Source organism: Nesoenas mayeri, assembly GCF_963082525.1.
Source record: "Nesoenas mayeri genome assembly, chromosome: W".
NCBI classification, from domain to species: domain Eukaryota; kingdom Metazoa; phylum Chordata; class Aves; order Columbiformes; family Columbidae; genus Nesoenas; species Nesoenas mayeri.
This window is the reverse complement of record NC_137553.1, coordinates 10,397,840-10,420,794: the sequence shown is the minus strand read 5'-3', so window position 1 is coordinate 10,420,794 and position 22,955 is coordinate 10,397,840. Positions and strand designations below refer to the sequence as shown.

At 40.5% G+C, this 22,955-nt stretch overlaps 1 protein-coding gene across 1 annotated transcript in view; it reads left to right on the top strand.

Annotated features, from left to right (window-relative positions):
* Positions 1 to 125: 125 nt before the first annotated feature.
* Positions 126 to 22,955, top strand: part of LOC308051414 (large ribosomal subunit protein mL65-like) — a gene marked incomplete at both ends in the record, with an annotated part of 98,126 nt that continues 75,296 nt past the window's right edge. Inside the window, 1 exon segment of the mRNA XM_080361841.1 lies at positions 126 to 249. Within this exon segment, the coding sequence (XP_080217967.1) occupies positions 126 to 249 (124 nt within the window).

Here is a 22,955-nt window from a genome sequence, read left to right as displayed (position 1 = left end):
TAATGGAGTTATTACTTCCCCCAACGGGGTATCTGATGTTCTTAGACAAGTGGCAGGGGAAGGTGGAACTGGCCGTATTAGAAAATGTTAATTTACCAGCTGATGATCCATTACGATTAGCTAGCATGGACCAATTACTGGGTCGTGGCCAATATGCGGATGGTACCATTCAGGCAGCGCTTCATCCAAGGATTTTACATCAAACGCAAGGGTTTGCCCTGGCGGCAGTGAAAGAATCAACAAATATAGGTATGCGAGGGCGAAAAATCATGGACTCCACACAATCCAATATGAATTCAAGCGAAGCCATTTATTACAGAAACAAGCCTCCTTATATATGCAGTTATATCCTGATCACACATCCACACTCCAAGCATGCATTAGCTGATTGGATATTGTCTATGCTCACGAGCTGTCCACATGCCCGAGTCTCACTGCTAATAGGTCTGTTGATTTACGTCATGTTTACAGCTTTCCAAGGTGGCCTTGAAATTCCTTTGGGCCTGACTAGTTTAATAACAAATCTCCATCTAATAGAAACCCATCCACACATTAACTTCAAGAAAATCCCTCAAATCTCCCACAATTCCCCCTTTTTGTTCATGAACCAGCCAGGCCTTGTTTGCAATGCACTAAATCATCTTTGAAATACACTGCAACATACAATAACATGATTAACAACATAATTACAATTACATATAATGCAGTTGAGCCTTAATAAGATCAAAAAACTACCCACCTACTCCCAAGCTTTTAAACCATTTGTCAAACCCTAATTCTACAATGACAATCTTATTAACGTGCTATTTTAGTTTGTCTAAAGTTCTGTGCATAGATTCAGAAGGATCAGACAAGTTAATACAACACATTCTCTCAGATTCTTCACAACCATGACCTAGTATTAAAAGTAAGAGATCTATAACTGTGTGATTTTGTAGAGTAGTATGCCTAATACCATCAACATCTACTATTAATTGAGTTAGTATCTCAGAAGTTAGATTAGTCTGTTTAAAAGACCAATAGCTTAACTTTGATATCTCTCCTAAAGCTTTACCAGCTGCTAGATCAGTGAGAAAGAGTGCAGTAGGTACTATGGTAGGAACGTCCCATAATTTTACCTCCTTTTTGCATTGACTAAGTGTAATATCGCCGTTTTGGCTCTCCTGCTGTTTGTTCAAATTGCCATTCTCCACAGAAGGTACACCACCTGCTTGCTATTGGGCTTCTAGACCACCAGGTCTGTGAGTATCTATAACACTGAATTAGGATCCATGGTTTACATCTGAAATAGTCCTCCCAACTTATCTCCCTCCTGTCCGTCTGCATCCGTTGAATCTTTGTTGTCTTTGTTCATCCATGGCTTGACCCTTTTCACGGGAATCCACTTCGATCCTTGGCCTGTAATGATACAAGTATAACCTTTTCTCCAAGTTATTAATTGCAAAGGACCCTCCCATTCACCTGTAACACCATTGCACACTTTGACCTGACACTGGTTTTCCCTAAGGTCTGTCAGATGGCATTTTAAACTTGTTCCATGGCGAATCATAGGTGGAATATTGAACCCTTGGGGGAGGCGTAAAAAATTCAAAACATACAATGCTTTGCTCAGTCTGTCATGTGGAGTAGTGCAGTCACTTCCCCATTTTTGTTATTTTTTTCTAAAAAAACCCAAAAAAAAAAAAAAAAAAAACAAAAACCCAACCAACCAAACAAAAAAAAAACAAAAAACAGTTCGGAATCAGATACTTGCATTGGACCTTGACTATGTACTCAGAATCACAAATCAAATTTAAAGGTTCCTCCTTAAAAAGCCCTAAGTAATGTAAAGCTGTGCCAAGTTCTGCTAATTGGGTTGAACCTTCAATAATTTTTACAGAATGATGCCAATTGTTATCTTCATACCAGACCACTACAGCTTTATGAGACTTCCCAGAACCATCAACAAAAACTGTGCAAGTATGTAGGATCAGACCAAATACAAGTATGGCCTATGACCTGATGTTAAAGACTTGCAGGTTCTGCAGCAATTTACATTTAGGCATGCCAAAAGCTGTGCTGTTAAGATCACCTAGTACAATTTACAAGGACATAGACTGCAAATAAAAAATCAAAATTAAATTTCAGAAATGGTACATATATGACAAAAGGATCATGGCCTATTAAGATTTAAATTCATTCCCTGCATTTCTTGATCAGAGTAACAATTGGTATATCAGTTTGCTAGCAATCTCATCATACTGTCCCACAATAGCCACAGGTTGTTTCACAGACAAATCTGCAAGTCCAATCAAATGCAGTTAGCTTGTAAGGTTGTCATAAATTTATTCCTCAAAGTTTCCAACTCCATTTTGGCTGTCATATTTATTGGATATTGTTTTCCCTTACCAAATCGAAGCCCTGTTTCAGTTCTATCAGTGTAGTGTTTGCTTTATTGAAACACTGGCTATTAATACTAGTGGAATACAGCATTCAAAATTTCCTTGGAGATTTCTCACTTGAAGCAAGCAGATCTGCACCATCCAAGCAGCTTCTTGGAGGACATGCAACTAAACAGAATTCTCAGGTAACGTTATTTGAGCTTACAATTTACTTAACAAATCTTAATCCAAGAGAGGTATAGGGCTTTCTGGTAAATACAAGAATTCATCTGGTAAAACTTTTTTTCCAAATTTGGCCTTCCCTTGGTTTCAAAAAATGGCCTTTCTTTCATTCTTTCCCATGACCTCAAAAACTAGCACGGTGAATTTAAGAAGAAGTCTCTTACAACTAGTTACCACAGAATAAGTCTATTAAAAATTTTTTTTGGTTTAATTTCCCAGCTTCATTAGAACTATGGATCCACTTACGATGCCTTTAAATTTCACCCTCAGACTCCTTCATGCCGTATTACAGTTCTCTAGCGGTAACATATTGCTGGAGGGGGGGCAGGGGGGAATAAAACCTCCCTCTTGCCCCATCTGAGATGGCAAGACCTCCAGCCCAGCATGAAAACAAATCAGTTTGAACTCCACATCAAACCAGCCAGGCTCCACTCCACACAAAATTAGTACAAGTCTGACCCAGAGAAGCACTGAACACTCTGACCCCCCCTAAAGCTGACCTGTGTGAAAAGACTGACTTCAGCAAGGAGGTAAAATGATGAGCTTTCTCCCCAGATGTGCCAAAACCTAGGAAACAAGATGGAAGCAAAAAGAAACAGCACCAACAACCCCTGATTCAAAGCCAAGAAGCAATGCGGTGCCACAACAAGGATGGATGACAACACTCCAGGAAAAAAAAAAAAATGGATGGGGGGGAATAAAGCTCCCCTTTCTCCGCTTAGCAGAGGGCAACCAGGTTTTTCTATTATTTTTTTTTTTCTTTCTCTTCTTTCTGCAGTTTAGATCTAGCCAAGGCCACACAGGTGGCGTAATCGCTGGTACAAAGTGAGAGGCTCTGGCAAACTCCTCGGTTGCAATGAGCTGAGTTTATCTTGCAGCTTGACACAGGCCTGAAATTTATGATAAAGCACAGGCCTGGGATATTTTGCTTTTTTGTTTTCCCATTTCATTCCAAACACAACACACTTCATATGCAATTCCGATTAGCTCAACAATCATTATGCTCCTCAGCCCCATTTACCTTTTACAATTTACAGACGTCAAAAAACAGTATATTAAATATCAATCCATTATTCCATTTTCCTAGATCCAAATCAGTTCATATTCTAGCAACTTCTAAATACAACCTCATACAATACCAAGTTCACATCCATCATAGCTTTTAGGTGTGTGTTTTGTTGTTTTGTTGCTTTTTTTTTTTTTTTTTTGTAATGTGAATCAGAGTTTAACAATTTAAATTCTTTTCTGGTCTCAAAATTACTAGATAACAATATAAGAAATTACTGTAATGTGGAAGGATGCATCCTAAGGGGGAGCAAGGTGGTATTTTAGCAGCGGAACCGGTTCCCATTTTGCAATTATCTCCCCAAACAAAATTCTTTTGGTACCAAATATAAATACGCACATTAAAATACGTAGCTCAGATGTGAAAACCAAATACCAAGTTCAAATATGCAGATGGATCACAGTTATACTAATTCAAGACAATATCTCAGTTTTTGCATTGCACCTTTGGCTCGCTTACTGCTCAGTCAGGCAGAGGTACCGCTGGGTCTCCCTGACAAAACAGGTCAGTGCGTGCTGGAGCCCAATAGGCACCTGCCCCCCCGCTGACACAGCAAGCTGGACTGGGCAAGGCTTTTATTAGTGTCTCATCTGGTGTGCTACAACTATTATTCCAAAACCAGGATTCTTTACTTGGTGTGCATACAAAAGAGCCAAATCCAGCACATCCAGATGAGACACAGCCTATCACAGAGTTGCACAAATCTGGATATTGAAATAAAGCTAGCATGCTAGAAAGAAAAGTAACAGCTACTACACACAAAATTTTACCATCACATTCACACAGTAAAGAACTAAATTACTCATGATCTTCTGTATTATCACAAAACGCACATTTTGAGTCCATGGATTCTCATTATTTAACAGTCTATGAACTTACTGTACCATATAACAGACAAAGACCTATTAAACTTTAATATGCTTAAACAGATACCTACAAAGAGAACAGGTTAATGAGGAAAGCATCTTGCAGACTTCAGCAAGTTTTCTATGACCTGTGTGTTATCAGTTAATTCTCAGCTTGTTGAAGTTCAAACTGTTACTCCTGTAAAGCTGTCTGAAATTATTTAATGATGTCTTGTAGAGATTTATTTTGTCCTGTTCTTCTCACCTTAAAAACAACATTAATTGCAACAAAGTATTATACTTCAAGGTTCTATCCTCCGGCCACTTTTCCCAATCATTTCACTTATACAGCAGCCACCATTGACCATAATATTTGAAAAAATCTTCCTTCCTCATATTTCCAAGTGCTTTCTAATATTTTAAAACACTTCCCAATACCGATTTCTTAGGAACACAACTGAAAAAGTCATTCCCGACCCTATCTCGTAAGTAAAAACCATGAGAAGAGGGAGGGAGGTGGGAGAAAACACAGGGCTGCTTTCAGTGTGAGTGGGAAAAGTGAGGAGAAGGTTTTATGGTGTACTTATACCACAATGAAACAATTCTAACAACAACCAGTAAAACAATTAACTCACATTCCTGACAAGCTGCTTGATTTTCAGAGAGGCAATACACAGAAGCACGTAATATGTACTGTAAAACTCACAGATAACACATTGATAGCAAACATTAGCATTGTCTACTGCTAATTTCAACACCAGTGCTTCCTTAACTTCTATGTTTTTCAACCTACTTATTGATAGCCTTGGGTGCCAGCTCTGCAGTTGCTGGTACTTTCAAGATAGGTTTTGTATATTTTGTATTATTTTCTCTATTCTTATTAGTAGCATTAGTAAAACATATTTAATTTTTCCAACTCTCTTCTCTCTGTCCTTCTTTCCCTCCCAATCACCTGTCCTTAGTGGGAAGGAGGGAGAGGGAGGGGCAGAAGGGGGGGGAAAGGGGGTTAACAATACATCTGCCATGGTTTTATTGTCACCCCGCAACCAAAACCTCAACAGAAAATTGCTGCCCAATGTGGGGCTCGAGAAAGGGTTAAAATTTAGCACTAAAAAGGGGTACATTTGGAGATCTTTTGCTTTCCTACTGCTCTGATGTACCTTTTCATTTTCTTGGCACAGTGCCAACTCATAGAGTTGTGATACTTGCGGGTCTGTGTGCTTCGTAAATTATCTAGTGGCATTAAGGGAAAGTGAATTACATTGGTTTAAAGATGTTGTGGCATAAGTTGTATCAGTTATTTTCTACATTGAGCTCAGTGGTCCCCTATCTCTATTGGGCATTCTTTGTGAATCGAAGTATTCATTATATAACAAGAAACTGGACGATGGTTATGATTATACTGTCGCGGTTGAGACGGACAAATGACATGGACCAGGTTCTTTCAAGATGAAAGTAATAGGTGCCATTTATTGCTACAAGTGCATTTTTATACAATTCTACCAGTTCATATGTCTTTTCACTATTGGTTACAAGTTACAGCACTAACATCTCATTGGTTAATTTTTCTATCATCCGTGTTATTCTTTTATCCCCTTCTCTCTCATGGGTACATCTCTCCTCTCTCCGGATACTCCTTTACTCCCATCCTTCTCAAGGGTAAATCTTAATATCTCAAGGCTGATCTCTACTCTCATATTTTCTGTCAAGGATTCCACAGACCCGCTGCAGTTTCCCACATTATACTGTGTGGTATGGCACTGGTTTATTTCATTATACTGCAGCCACTAATTAATTTCTACTCATTTCTGCTTTTTCTTGAAAAACCTCCGGGAGAGATAAAAGACCAATAAAGCTATGTGTTTGCTAATTGGTCGAGCGAATCTTTACAAAGGCTGACTAACAATACTTTTGCCTTCTCACTAGGACAGTTTAAAAATGATTTAGAGAGCTTAGAATATCCTTGGAGCTTTGATAGAACTATGATGGTGCTATTTGGTTTGCTGAATGTTTGTCAGTTTGTGTTACTGTTAAGAGAAATGAGGTTCAATAGGAGGTTTGCATCTCTTTATAGTCCTGATATTTGCAGTGTGTCTTCGGAAGCTTTAGCAAAAAGCACTCCTAGCCGCTCAAGAGAAAGCAAGAAGGCGAAAGCTGCAGCAGCAGCAGCCACTCCGCCCCCATCGCAGACACGGCTGCTTCATAGGCCCAAGCTACAGCTCCCCCACAGAGCTTGACTGCCAGGGTCACTACAGATAATGTTACTTCTCCAGCCTCAAAGGCTAACACGGCAGCTCCTCCTTCCTCACACACTGGGCACTATTGCTGATGTAACCATAGCAACCACTGTGATTATGCCAATGCCAGTGACAGTCATTCAGACTCTGAAAATGAATCAAATGATGGTCAGCCCATATCAGCGTCAGTTGCCGGCTGTAAGAAAGTCACAAGAAAGACTACTCATGCAGCAGAATGCAGGCCGCAGTTTGCTTTCAGCCAGAGGGATATCCAGTACACATGGAATCGCTTGCCCCAGGGGTAGAAACACAGTCCTACCATCTGCCATGGACTGATCCAGACCACGCTGGAGCGAGATAAAGCTCCAGAACACTTGCAATATATTGATGACATCATCGTATGGGGCGACACAGCAAAAGAAGTCTTCGAGAAAGGTGAGAGAATAATTCAGATTCTTCTGGATGCTGGTTTTGCCATAAAACGAAGCAAGGTCTAGGGACCTGCATGAGAGATCCAGTTTTTAGGAATAAAATGGCAAGATGGGCATCATCAGATCCCAATGGGTGTGATCAACAAAACTGCAGCAATGTCTCCACCTACTAATAAAAAAGAGACACAGACTTTCTTTGGTGTTGTAGGTTTTTGGAGAATGCATATTCCTGACTACAGTCAGATTGTGAGCCCTCTCTATCGAGTGACTCGTAAAAAGAACCAATTTGAGTGAGGGTCTGAACAACAACAAGCCTTTGAACAAATTAAGCATGAGATAACTCATGCGGTGGCCCATGGACAAGTTTGGACTGGACTAGATGTTAAAAATGTGCTCGATACCACAGCTGCAGATAATGGACTTACCTGGAGCCTCTGGCAGAAAGCATCAGGAGAAACCCGAGGTCGACCCTTAGGTTTTTGGAGTCGAGGATACAAAGGATCTGAGGCCAACTATACTCCAACTGAAAAAGAGATAGTAGCAGCATATGAAGGAGTCCAAGCTCCTTCAGAAGTGATTGGTACTGAAGCACAGCTCCTCCTAGGACCTCGACTGTCGGTGCTGAGCTGGATGTTCAAAGGGACGGTTCCCTCTACATATCATGTGACCGATGTTACATGGAGTAAATACAATCGCCCAGAAATCTTAGAAGTGATTACAGATTGTCCAGAAAGTAAAGACTTTGGGATATCTCCAGATGAGGAGAAAGTAATAAGTGCTGAAGAAGCACCACCATATAATACACTTTCAGAGACTGAAAAGCAGTATGCACTGCTCACAGATGGATCCTGTCGTCTTGTAGGTAAACATCGAAGGTGGAAAGCTGCTGTGTGGAGTCCAACACGACAAGTTACAGAAGTCACTGAAGGACAAGGTGAATCCAGTCAGTTTGCAGAAGTGAAAGCCATCCAGCTGGCTTTGGACATTGCTGAACGAGAAAAGTGGCCAGTACTTTATCTCTATACTGACTCATGGATGGTAGCAACTGCCTTGTGGGAGTGGCTACAGCAATGGAAGAAAAGCAACTGGCAGCGCAGAGGTAAACCCATTTGGGCCGTCACACTGTGGCAAGACATGGCTGCTTGGCTAGAGAGCCTGCCTGTAAAAGTTCGTCATGTAGATGCTCATGTGCCTAAAAGTCGAGCCACCGAGGAACATCTAAACAACCAACAGGCGGATCAAGCTGCTAAGATTAAAGTAGCTGAGGTGGATTTGTATTGGCAACATAGAGGTGAACTTTTCCTAGCTCGATGGGCCCATGATGCTTCAGGGCATCAAGGTAGAGATGCAACATATAAATGGGCTCGCGGTCGAGGGGTGGACTTAACTATGGACACTGTTTCACAGGTTATTCATAAATGTGAAACTTGCACTGAAATCAAACAAGCTAAATGGTTAAAGACCGTATGGTAAGGGGGCCATGGTTAAAGTAAAAGTATGGAGAAGCTTGGCAGATGATTGATTATGTTATACTTCCCTAAACACATTAAGGTAAGCGTTATGTACTTAGAATGGTGGAAGCAACCACTGGATGGTTGGAAACATGCCATACCTCATGCTACAGCCTGAAATACTATCTTGGGTCTTGAAAAGCAAATCCTTTGGTGACACAGTACACCAGAAATAACTGAATCAGACATTGGTACTCATTTCAAAAACAGTACTATAGACAATTGGGCCAAAGAACATGGTATTGAGTGGGTATATCATATTCCGTATCATGCACCAGCCTCTGGGAAAATTGAAAGGTACAATGGTTTGCTAAAAACTACACTAAAGGCATTGGGTGGTGGAACCTTTGAAAACTGGGATTCATATTTAGCAAAAGCCACTTGGTTGGTCAACACCAGGGGATCAACCAATTGATCCAGGCCTGCCCAATCAGAAAATCTTCATACTGTAGAAGGAGATAAAGTCCCTGTAGTACACATGAAAAATATATTAGGAAAGGCAGTCTGGGTTACTCCTGCCTCAGGCAAAGGCAAGCCCATTCGTGGGATTGTTTTTGCCCACGGACCTGGCAGCACCTGGTGGGTGATGCTTAAGGATGGAGAAGTTTGGTGTGTACCTCAAAGGGATTTGATTCTCGGTGAAAATATGCAATACTGAACTGCATGATGTGAATTGCCGTACTAATAGTCTTTAATGAGTGTCTTTCAGATCAAAACAGTGATGATGAAACCAGAGCTAGCTTCTTCGAGTGGCGCCTGACAACTTCTTTGAAGCTGATGTCTTTAACCCGCCAACAGTGGTCATGAGATGCACTAGATGTGCCAATTTTCCTGCCCTGGGAGACTGTTGTGACAAAATGAACTTAATGAACTTCTTCAAAGGATGGTCCACTGATTAAGATTAATTACTCCTGTGTATGTATGTACATATGTACAGATATAGTAGTAGTGATTAATTAGATTGTATTGATAAGGTTTAAGTATACTGTGAATGGCATGTTAGAAGGGGTGGAATGTCCTGGTTTTGTTAAAACTAGGTTTCTCTTTTAGTGAATTTGCCTGTCAGCTAAAGCTTTCATATTAGCTGCATTTTACTGGAAAACCAGATACACGTTTTGGTAAACATAGCAATGGAATGCGAGGTTATTGATAAGGATGGATGCACATCTCACGAGAGGGGCAACGAGAAACAGGTGACCAAGAAGCTGACCAACTGAGTATACCATCCCATTCACATGAATACCTCATATATAAGTGGGAGATCAGGAGGATCTCGTCCCTTTTTTTCCCTTTTGCTTATGGCAGACATTAGGAGAGGGCCTTGCTAGTCATCCTTGCGAACTGAGGCCTAGTGACAGAATTAATCCAGCTCCGGTTGGCTGCAGAGTCCAGTCCAGGACTTTGGGTGCTGTCTCTGCAGTTGCTGGGACTTTCAAAGTTGCTTTTGTATATTTTGTATTATTTTCTCTATTCTTATTAGTAGCATTAATAAAACATTTTTAATTTTTCCAACTCTCTTCTCTCTGTCCTTCTTTCCTTCCTGATCGCCTGTCCTTTGTAGGAAGGGGGGAGAGGGAGGGGGTGAAGAGGGAAGAGGAGGTTAACAATTCATCTTCCACGGTTTTATTGTCACCCCGCAATCAAATCTTGACAAAATACTAAGCAACAGCTAGTGCTCTGTAAAATATTTAATAAGACCGAGTTTAAGAAATCCTGGTTGGCAAGCCACCTTCTCAGCTCTCTAGTATCTAAGTGGAAGAGTTCTGGTGGATGGAGTTCTAGTAAGTTGCCTGAAGGATCTCAAAGCTGTCAGTGTCACTGCTGCAAATGTCAGACGACAAGACTCAGTGCCCACTGACCTCAGCAATCTTGCGGACCTTTCTAATTGATCTTAACTCTTTGAATAGCAATTTCTGATTTCTAACGTAAAATTCTAGTGATGTGGGACAATAAAACAGAGAACCATTGCCACATTCCCAAATCAAATCAAATCAGGAAGACTGGAAGTTTCCGCAGTCTGACCCAAGTTTATGCCAGATATATCCTTCCTCTTTAAATCTAATTTTAACAGTGGATGTCAGACAAATTGATAAATTACCAGGCTGGCAGAGTTCTCTGCTGGTTCACCGTTATTTCTTTGAAAAAATTTTAAGTCCAGTGCTCAGAAATAGAAATATTTTAATGAGCAGTATGCTCTAATTTATGAAGTCTTATCTCTTCTTCTGATTTAATGTATCATGTGTAGAGCCAGTGATCAGTAGTGTCCCAAAATATACTGTAATCACCAGCTGATACTTCAGAAATTACTTGTTGCTGTGCTGGTTCTGACAAAATAGAAAAACCTCTGAAAACTAACAAAAAGTGTTCTTGCAGATCTGTGGCCTGTGGTTGATTTAATCTACCATTTTTCTTAGTGTAGAATTGATAATTTCTCTCTGTTTGCTTGCCTATTATCTCATAAGTGCTGTATCTTTGTTTACATAAAACTTCCAGGCTATTCATTAATGAATCTGAATGAAAATTTCCAGCAGATGCAAAAGTTATTAGGAGAAGACAACTAGCATGAATGCATAAACCTTACTTCTTCAAGAAATCTGGTTTACCTCTTAGTAACAAGTGAGCTAAAGCAAAACACTGATGAATTTGTTACAGGAGCACTGTAAAATGTCTTCCGACTCGGCCCTCATAAAATATTTCTTATCATATTCATTAAAAACAGGCTATTATCTGTTTACTGTTGACATACCCCTGAATGCCATTTCCCTTTTATGTACATATTAGTATAGGTATTACAATGCCCTGAAAGAGTGCAGCCCTTGTTCCAGGATCATCAGGTATCAGCGCCATTAAGAACAGTTTGAGAAGCCAGTAAACCTCATTGGTTCAGAAGACCGTTAGTTTTGCAGTAGTGACCTAGCAGAATAATAGCAAAACTTGAAATAGGACTCAGATATCTGAGTTCTATTTCAGTGTTTTATCCAGTGAGGCTATGATGTTTAATAAGAGAAAAGATTTCTGATTATCTTAACTGATTTGAATATCAATCTCTGATTCTCAGCTTAACAATTCCAGTGTTGTGAGACACAGAAAAGATTTACAGATGCCTTTTTGATTCATACAATAATTTAGGTTGGAAAAGGAGGTCATCTGTTCCAAACCCCCTGCTCAGAACAGGGCCAACTTCAAAGTTTCATTAAGTTGCTCTATTCCTTCTTTTTGGTATCTATTTTAACGCTCACATGGCTGTCCTGGAAAAGAGTTAAGTGTCTTCCACGACTGAGGATCCTTAGAATCTCTTTATATCAACAATTTTTTTTCCAGAATTGGATCCGCCAAATGCAAACTGAAACCACAGTGGAAGCCACTGTGGTTAAAACTGGCATCACATTAAGAATCTGGTCCTGATTCCACTGAAAATTAATGAAAATTCCCTTTCTGTTTCAAACTCAAATTTGAGAACTCAAGTCTAAAGTTGGGCCTATGTTAGGAAAGATTTGCTGTTACAGTCATATTGGCAAATTTTCCTTACTTCTAAAATTATTTCTGTATTGAGGTTCCTGGTCATTTAAAAAAAACCAACCCATAATAACTGCCTAATGTAAAATACTCAGAGACTGAGCAGCACTCAATTTGAAGAAGCTGAAGCCAGGAAAATTCATTAAGAAAGCAAGTACAACATTTTAATTAAAAAAATTTGATCAGCCTTTGATACCAGATATCAAAAATAATTAAGATTCTCCATATATTGATGCATCTAGACCAAGACTAATGTCCTTCTGGGATATATGATTAGCCAAAGATTAATTATGGTCAAAGTGCAAGTTACTATTATTTTTGTGGGAAATGCAATAGGCTGAGATATATAACCAGTCAGACTAGATGCTATGCATGTTTCCATACAATTAAGAACTCTAAAATTGCTGCATAATAGCATTTTTTAATCTATTTATATATTTAGTTGTGGGTTTGGTTTTGATTTTTGTTTGTTTGTTTGTGTTTTTGTTTTTTGTTTTTTTTTGTTTTTATTTTTTTCTTTTTTGTTTTGGTTTGGTTTTTTGTCTGTTTTTTGTTTGGTTTGTTTTCTTTTTTTAAAAATGTTGTATTTTCAGGTTAGAATTGTTGTAAAAAAATGAGATTTCCCTCCAGAAACAAGCTTTTCCTACTGTTTCAAATTTTCACATCAATAAGCAGCAAAATAGTAAGTCTCTCAAATCATGCAGCTTTATATGCTGCTAAACATGGTGAAATGAGATACAGCACAGGTTAACAAAAGCAAGTCCCACATGTTTAGTTTCTTAAGCCTTTGATGTGTTTCAAATATCAGTAGAGCCTCTTCCTTTTCTTCCCCATTGCAGTGCAAGTTCAAAGAAAACATATTATATAGAAGTTCAATTGTAACAAAAGCTTCCTAGCAGTTTTGAACTGCCACATACAGTTTTGACATAACTTTATTTATAAGAAATGCTATAATATCTGAGCTAAGATCACTAAATATTTTTTTTATAGTTGTTGACCATTTATCTAGCACAGAAAAAATAAATGAGAATGGTGACGATAAAGTATAGATGCTTGGGGACATCAGTATACAGGCCATGTACTGGCTATAAGATTTATTGTGAAAAATTCAGTTCTATAAATCAAATGTAACAAGTAAGTTTAGCCAGAATAAAGCAGAAAACCCTAAGCATGCAAAAATTTGTTTCAAGAAAAAAATAAATATTTTACCTACAACTGGATGTCAATGTCATTGCTCCTCACAAAAGAGGAGCAGCTCCTCAGATCAGCTGACTGAAGCCAGCTCGGCCGGAGCCGTGAGCGAAATCTCGAAGCTACAGAGGTAAAAGAAGGCAAAGAGAGGGGTTTCTGGTCGCGTTTTCGATTCCGCTACCCGGCAGTCCCCGGCAGCCCTTGCGGAGCCGGCTGACGTGGCGTGGCCGTTACCACGGTGACGCGGGAGATTTAAAAGCGGCTGTAACTCGAGATAAGCACTCAGTTCCTCGGATCAGCTGACTGAAGCCAGCTCGGCCGGAGCCGTGAGCGAAATCTCGAAGCTACAGAGGTAAGAGAAGGTAAAGAGAGGGGTTTCTGGTCGCGTTTTCGATTCTGCTACCCGGCAGTCCCAGTTTCATTTTGTTTTTCTTGTCCCCAATTTAACTAAGGGTAGTAATGGTTTCTAGAAAAAAGAAAGCTGTTGCTGCCATTAATACAAAGAGCGTGTCTACATAGACACTACTTGCCAAGAAGGATGCAGCCATCCAGGCTTCTGGCTGTGCAGAGTGTCTGTGCCTGGCATTAGTACCAGAGAATGGTATGGGAGGCACCTGTGTACGATGTGACCAGGTCAATGACTTACTGTGCCTAGTGGCAGAGCTTAAGGAAGAGGTGGAGAGACTAAGGAGCAGTAGGGAGAGTGAAGAAGAAATTGACTGGTGGGGTTAAACTCTTTTGACTCCTAAGGATGTGCAACAGGAGATGGCAAAGCCTTGTCCCTCCTGCCATAAGGCAGATAGAGCAGATCTAATTGATGGGGGGGAATGGAAACAGGTCCCTGATTGGAGAGGTAAAAGAACCCTCTCTCGATCCCCATCACCACCCTTGGTGCCCTTAACAAATAGATATGAGGCCCTGGACCCTGAAAATCAGGCAGAGGACAGCCAAGAAGATCCACCTGGAGAGCCCCCTGGATGGACCTCATCTACAAAAAGGATTACAACTGCAGCTGTAAGAACTAAAAAAAAAAAGAAGAGTGGTAGTAGTCAGCGACTCCCTTCTGAGGGGAACAGAGGGCCCTATATGTCGCCCAGACCCATCCCCCAGGGAGGTCTGCTGCCTTCCTGGGGCCAGGGTGAGGGACATTAATAGAAGACTTCCGGAGCTAATTCAGCCCTCAGACTACTATCCCCTGTTAGTAGTCCAAGCTGGCAGCGAGGACATCAACAGAAGAAGTACCAAGATAATTAAAAAAGACTTTAAAGCACTGGGTTGGTCAGTTCATGGGATGGGAGCACAAGTGATATTTGCCTCAGTTCTATCTGGGATGGATGAGGAGCTGAATAAAGAGAGGAGTAGAAAAGCCCATCTCATCAACAGGTGGCTTAAGGATTGGTGTCACCGTCAAAATTGTGGGTTTTTTTGACCATGGGGCAAACTCCATGGTACCTAGTCACCTCAGATCAGATGGGTTTCATCCTTCTAGGGAGAGCAAGAGGACTATAGCCCATAAGTTGGCAGGGCTGATCAGGAGGGCTTTAAACTAGGTTTGAAGGGGGAAGGGATTGAAACCGGGCTCTCCAAAGATCAGCCTAAGGATGGAAAGCCCGAATTAAGAGTGAAATCAGCAGCCCACCTGAAGTGCATGTACACTAATGCACACAGTATGGGCAACAAACAAGAGGAGCTGGAAGCCATTGTGCAGCAGGAAAGCTATGACATAGTTGCCATCACAGAAACATGGTGGGATGACTCATGTGACTGGAGTGCTGCTATGTGTGGCTACAAGCTCTTCAGAAAAGATAGGCAGGGTAGGAGAGGTGGAGGGGTGGCTTTATATGTTAGAGAGTCACTCGACTCTGTTAAACTTGAGGTCAGCAGTGACAAGGTTGAGTGCCTGTGGACCAGAATCAGAGGGAAGTTCAACAAGGCTGACATCCTCGTGGGTGTCTGTTATAGACCGCCCAACCAGGACGATGAAGGAGATGAATTATTCTACAAGCAGCTGGCAGATGTCTCAAAATCGACAGTCCTTGTTCTTGTGGGTGACTTTAACCTGCCGGATATCTGCTGGGAGCTCAATACTGCACAGAAGAGGCAGTCTAGGAAGTTCCTAGAGTGTGTAGAGGACAATTTCCTTCATCAGCTGGTAAATGAGCCTACGAGGGGCAAGGCCCCACTAGACCTACTGTTTACAAACAGAGAAGGGCTGGTGGGAGATGTAGTGGTTGGAGGCCGCCTGGGTCATAGCGACCATGAAATAATAGAATTTTCAATACTCAGAGATGCAGGGAGAACCATTAACAAAACCTCTACACTGGACTTCCAGAGGGCAGATTTTTGCCTATTCAGAAGTCTAGTTCAGAAACAATGCTTAAAAACAAGGGGGCCCAGGAGGGTTGGACATGCTTCAAGCAGGAGGTTTTGAGTGCACAGGAACAGGCTATAGCAGTGTGCCGAAAGGCTAGCTGGCAGGGAAGACAACCGGCTTGGCTAAACAGGGAGATTCTGAAGGAAATCAGAAATAAAGAGACTTTAACGACTGTGGAAAAAAGGGCTGGCTACTTATGAAGAATTTATGGAAATAGCTAGATCATGCAGAAAAAAAAATCAGGGAAACAAAAGTGCAATTTGAAGTTAATTTGGCCAATTCTGTCAGGGATAATAAAAAGTCCTTCTTTAAATATGTTAATAACAAAAGGAGGGGCAAGGAAAACCTCCATTCTCTGTTGGACTTTGAGGGAAATATAGTTAACAAAGATGAGGAGAAAGCTGAGGTACTTAATACCTACTTTGCCTCAATTTTTACCAGAAAGACAGGTGGCCCTCAGGACAACTCATCTCTGGAGGTGGTTGACAGAGATAGGAAGCCAAATAGGCCCCTTGTATTCCAGGAGGAAATAGTTGGTGATTTACTGAGCCATCTGGATCCTCACAAGTCTATGGGACCAGATGGGATCCATCCTAGGGTGATGAGGGAGCTAGCAGAAGAACTTGCCAAGCTGCTCTCCATCATCTTCCAACAGTCCTGGCTCACTGGGGAGGTCCCATATGATTGGAAATTGGCCAATGTTACCCCAGTCCACAAAAAGGGCTGCAAAGCTGACCCTGGCAACTACAGGCCTGTCAGCCTGACCTCGGTGCCTGGCAGGGTTATGGAGCAGATCATCCTGAATAGAATCACACAGCACCTTCAGGATGGACAAGGGATCAGACCCAGCCAGCATGGGTTTAGGAGGGGCAGGTCCTGTCTGACCAACCTGATCTCCTTTTATGATCAGGTGACTCACCTGGTGGATGAGGGGAAAGCCGTGGATGTGGTCTATCTGGACTTCAGCAAGGCCTTTGACACTGTCTCCCATAATATACTCCTGCAAAAGCTGGTAGCCCGTGGCTTGGACAAGAGTACTCTACCCTGGGTTAAGAACTGGCTGGAGGGCCGGGCCCAGAGAGTCCTGGTGAATGGGGCTGCATGAGTGCTGGTGAATGGGGCTGCATCTAGCTGGCGGCCTGTAGAGCGAGATAAGGACTAAGCAAAACAAGTCGATTCAATGTGAATCATGCTAAGCCATTTATTACAGAAACAAGTCTTCTTATATACATAACTATATTCTAATCACGCGTCCACGCTCCAAGCATGGATTCGTTAAATGAGGATCATGGCTGTCCGTGCGCTGGAGTCTCACTGATGATACGTCCGATGATTCATGCCACGCCAGGACCCCGGTGATTGAGGAACGCCCCTCTTTCTCATAGCAGACTCTGTTCTTGAAGCAGCCTTGAAATACCTTTGAGCCTGACTAATTCAGCAACAGATCTTTATCTATCAAGACCCATCCACACTTCCCCCTTTTTTTTCCTGAATTAGTCAGGCCCCTTAAACCGCACGGTGCATCATTTTTTAAATATACTGCAACACAGAACACGTGATTAACAACATAATTACAATTACATATAATGCAGTTAAACCTTACGTAATAAAATCAAACAACTACCTGCCTATTCTTAAAACCTTAATTCTACTATGACAACCTTATTAACACACTATTTTAATAGATTCAAAATAACCAGACAAGTTAATACAATATATTCTCTTAAATTCCTAAAAGATTTATAACTGCGCAGTTTATAGGGTAACATACTTAATATCATCAGCATATACTAATAATTGAATTAATATCTTAAAAGTTATCTTAACCTATTTAAAAGATCAATAGCTTAACCTTAATATCCCTTCTAAACCTTTATCAGTTGCTGAACTTAGATTACTACGATAGAGATATCTCATAATTTTACCTTATCTATGCATTGACTATCTAATCATAATATCACCCTTTTGGATCTCCTGCTGATTGTTCAAATTGCCATTCTCCACAGAAGGTACACCACTTGCTTGCTAATAGGCTTCTAGACCACCAGGTCTGCGAACATCTGTAACACTGAATTAGGATCCATGGTTTACATCTGAAACAGTCCTCACAACTTATCTCCCTCCTGTCCATCTGCATCGGTTGAATCTTTGTTGAATCCACTTCAATCCTTGGCCTGTAATGACACAAACATAACCTTTTCCCCAGGTTATCAATTGATGTGGCCTTTTTAATGGACTAGTGATTTGACCATAACTAATGTAGGTTCTTTCTGATTTAGCATGGTTTTGGGTCATACTTGCAAAGTATTTCATCACATACAATGCTTTTGACAATTGGTTTTGTGGTGCTTCCCCTACTTCCCCTTTTTTTTTTTTTTTTTTTTGTAAAACAAACAAACAAACAAAAAAATTCAGAACCAGATATGTGCGTTGGATCTTGACTACGTACTCAAAATCACAAATCAAATTTAGAGATTCCTCCTTAAAAAGCTCTAAGTAATTTAAAGCTGTGCCAAGTTCTGCTAATTGGGTTGAACCTTCAATAATTTTTACAGAATGATGCCAATTGTTATCTCCACACCAAACCACTACAGCTTTATGAGACTTTCCAGAACCATCAACAAAAACTTTGCAAGTATGTAGGATCAGACCAAATACAAGTATGGCCTATGACCTGATGTTAAAGGCTTGCAGGTTCTGCAGCAATTTACATTTAGGCATGCCAAAAGCTGTGCTGTTAAGAAAACCAGCTAGTGTAATTTATAAAGACATAGATTACAAATAAAAAAAATGAGAATTAAATTTCACAAATGGTACATATATGACAAAAGGATCATGGCCTATTAAGACTTAAATTTATTCCCTGCATTTTCTTGATCAGAGTGACAATTGGTATAGAACAGTCGGTATATCAGTTTGCTAGCAATCTCATCATACTGTCCCACAATAGCCACAGGTTGTTTCTATGTTGTAGCTATAAACAGACAAATCTGCAAGTCCAGTCGAATGCAGCAAGCCTGTAAGGTTGTCATAAATTCATTCCTCAAAGTTTCTAACTCCATTTTGGCTGTCATATTTATTGGATATTGTTTTCCCTTACCGGATCAAAGTCCTGTTTCAGATCTATCAGTGTAGTGTTTGCTTTATCAAAACATTGGCTGTTAATACTAGTAGAAATATAGCATTTGAAATTTCCTTGGAGATTTCTCACTTGCAGCAAGCAGATCTGCAGCATCCCAGCAGCTTCTTGTAGGCCATGCAACTAAACAGAATTCTCAGAAAACGTTATTTGAGCTTACGATTTACTTAACAAATCCTAACCTAAGAGAGGTATAGGACTTTCTGGCAAATATAAGAATTCATGTATTAAAACTTTGTTCCAAATTTGGCATTCCATTGGTCTCAAAAAATGGCCTTTCTTTCGTTCTCTCCCATGACCTCAAAAACTAGCATGGTGAATTTACTAAGAAGTCTCTTACAACTAATTACCACAGAATAAGTCTATCAACAAATTTTTGGTTTAATTTTCCAGTTTCATTAGAACTATGGGTCTGCTAAGGATGCCTTTAAACTTCACCCTCGGACTGCTCCAGTCAGTATTACAGCGCTGCAGTCGAGGGGAGAGAGAACCCCCCTTTCACTGCTTTAAAAGCAGGCAGCCAGGTTTTTCCATTTTTTTTTTTTTTTTTTTTTGGTTCTTTCTCTTCTTACTGCAGTTCAGATATAACCAAGGTCACGCAGCTGGCTTATCTCAGTTACAATGAGCTGCACACAGGCCTGGGATATTTTGCTCTTTTGTTTTCCCATTTCATTCCAGCCATAATACACTTTATATGCAATTTCAAGTAGCTCAGAAATAGTTACATTCCTTAGCTCCATTTACCTTTTACAATTTAGAAATGTCAAAAAACAGTATAAACCAGTATAATAAACATAAATCCATTATTCTATTTTCCTAAATATAAATCAGTTAATATTCTAGCAACTTTTAAATACAACCTCTTCTAAATTCACATCTATCATAGCATTTTAACAATTTAAATGCTTTTCTAACAATACAAGCAATTACTCTAAAGTTTAAGGATGCATCCTAAGGGGGAGCAAGGTGGAATTTTAGCAGTGGAACTGGTTCCCATTTTGTAATTATCTCCTCAAGCAAGATTCTTTTGGTACCAAATATGAATATGCAAACTAAAATACTGAGCTCAGATGTGAAAACCAAATACCAAGTTCAAATATGCAGATGGATCACCGTTACACCAATATAAGACAATATCTTGTCTTATAGGTGTACACATATGCAGGCATGTTGCAAGAAGAGCCAGAGGCCACGAGTGCATTGCAAAGAACAAGTTTTATTTTAGTTACCTCTCTACTGGGGGATCTCCGAAGCCACACCTAAGCTCCCAGGCAGAGGTGACACCAGCGGGGACACAGGTGCTGGTCATTTCAGCCATGCTGAAAGATCACTGGGCCTGCTGAGCTCGCTTGTATTTCAAGGCTTCAGGCAGGCGCAGCCTCCCACTCTTTCTCACAACAAAGCAGGAATCTCAGACATAGTGATAAGGTACCTAGAGTTTCTCACAGGCCTATGTTATCTAACACAGAGGTTCTACTCATCAAGCACACAAGGTCAGTAAAACAATTAGTGTGATGTATGTGCTTTTTCTACAGACAGGTGCAAGTCACTTGAGCGTATTTACATTTAAATAACCTCCTCACCAAATCTTCCGCTATATCCCCATACATTCCACCCCCTCGCTCACGTGACTTGCTTCTGCTGGGGCCAACAAAGCCAGAGTTGTTCATTTGGGCTTGTGAGGTGTAGCACAGAGTAATTTACAGGGACACACAATAAACACATACAGAAAAAGGAAAAAACATATTTCTACAATAATCAGGTGTCCCATTCATCTTGTCAAGAAATTAAACGAGTCATTCAGCCAGGCATTAGTCCCAAAGATGCAAGATGTTGTTTTCCATGCTGGCTAGTTCATCATCTGTGTTGAAGCAACACATGACTTCAAAATCAAAGCAGCATTTGCAGCTACTACCTACTCAGAGAAACAACAATAAGAAACATTAATGTTAAAATCTCTTAGCATAGCACAATTCTGTAACACAGCTATGGGGGTTGTCACCTTCCAGTAATACATACGCTGCTGCTCCAGCTCCTTCAGCTGGTATCACTCTGGGTTTAACAACCTGTTGTGGGCTAATTGCCTACACAGACTGGAAAGTCGTGGCCTGCACTTTTTCAGATTGGACTTCAGTTGGATGTTGAGTCTGTTACACCAATAACATTGTTCCAGTGCTGTCTCCTCTAGATAAAACACAGGTGTTCACTGAAGATACCTGAAATACAAGAACTCGAGAATCTGATATTAGTAAAGGATGTAACATAAGAAGAGAAATCAGGGTACAAAACCCTACAGCATTCTCTGGAGTCATATGAATTTTTACATGTAGATCAATAGGCTGCGGTCCCACTTCACAATCCACTGGTGTGAATAATTTCATTTCCCCTGTAGTTAGTGCTGACGCTGTATCTACAGAAGTGTATACATATTGCCACCCCCTAGATGGGGGTACGGGGCCAATATAATCAACCTGACAGGTATTCAAGGCCCACTGATCCTATTTTACCTTTCCCCATGCTCTTAAATGTAGCTGTGTACAAGCAGCACAATGATGCTTTTAAGTGCGCCGTAAAACCTTCTCCCCGCTTTTCCCATTCACACTACAAGAAGCCCTCCCCCTCCCTCCCCCTTCTCAAGGTTTTTACTTGCAAGATGGGGTCAGGAATAATTGTTTTCAGTTGTGTTCCTAAAAAATCAGTATTGGGAGGTGTTTTAAAACCTAGGAAAGCACTCGGAATTATAAGGAAGGAAGATCTTGTTAAATATTGAAATCAGTGTTGGCTGCTGTTTAAGTTAAATGATTGGGAAAAGTGTCCGGAAAATAGAATCTTGTTACAATTAATGTTGTTTTTAAGGTGAGAAGAGCAGGACAAAATAAATCCCTACAAGAGATCATTAGATCATTACAGACAGTTTTACAGCTGGAACGGTTTGAACATCAACAAGCTGAGAGAGAGTTAACTGATAACACACAGGTCACAGTAAACTTGCTGAAGTCTGCAAGATGCTTTCCTCATTAAGCTGTTTTCTTTGTGGGTATCGGTTTAAGCATGTTGCAATTTTGGTAGGTCTTTGTTATATGGTACGATAAGTTCACAGTCTGTTAAATCATGAGAATCCGTTGACTCAAAATGTGCATTTTGTGATAATTCAGAAGATCATAAGTAATTTAGTTCTTTACTGCGTGAATGTGATGGTAAAATTTTGTGTGTAGTAGCTGTTATTTTTTTTTCTCTAGCATGCTACCTTTATTCCGGCATTCAGACTTGCGCAACTCTCTGACAGGCTGTGTCTCATCTCAATGTGCTGGATTTGAAAGAATCCTAGTCTTGGAATAACAGTTGTAGCGCACCAGATGAGACACTATAAAAAAAAAAAGGCCTTGCCCAGTCCAGCTCGCTGCGGTGGCGAGGGGGCGGGTGCTGATGGGGCTCCAGGGCGCACTGACCTATTTTGTCAGGGAGACCCAGAGGCACCTCCACCTGGCTGAGCAGTAAGTGGCCCAAAGGTGCAATGCAAAAACTGAGATATTGTCTTAAATTAGTGTGACTGTGATCCATCTGCATATTTGAACTGGGTATTTGGTTTTCACATCTGAGCTCAGTATTATAGTTTGCATATTCATATTTGGTACCAAAAGAATCTTGTTTGGGGAGATAATTACAAAATGGGAACCAGTTCCACTGCTAAAATTCCACCTTGCTCCCCCTTAGGATGCATCCTTACACATTAGAGTAATTGCTTATATTGTTAGAAAAGCATTTAAATTGTTAAAATGCTATGATAGCTGTGAATTTAGAAGAGGTTGCATTTAAAAGTTGCTAGAATATTAACTGACTTGGATCTAGGAAAATAGAATAATGGATTTATGTTTATTATACTGGTTTATACTGTTTTTTGACATCTGTAAATTGTAAAAGGTAAATGGAGCTAAGGAATGTAACTATTGCTGAGCTACTGAGTGTATTATGGTTGGAATGAAATGGGAAAATAAAAGAGCAAAATATCCCAGGCCTGTGTGCAGCTCATTGTAACTGAGAA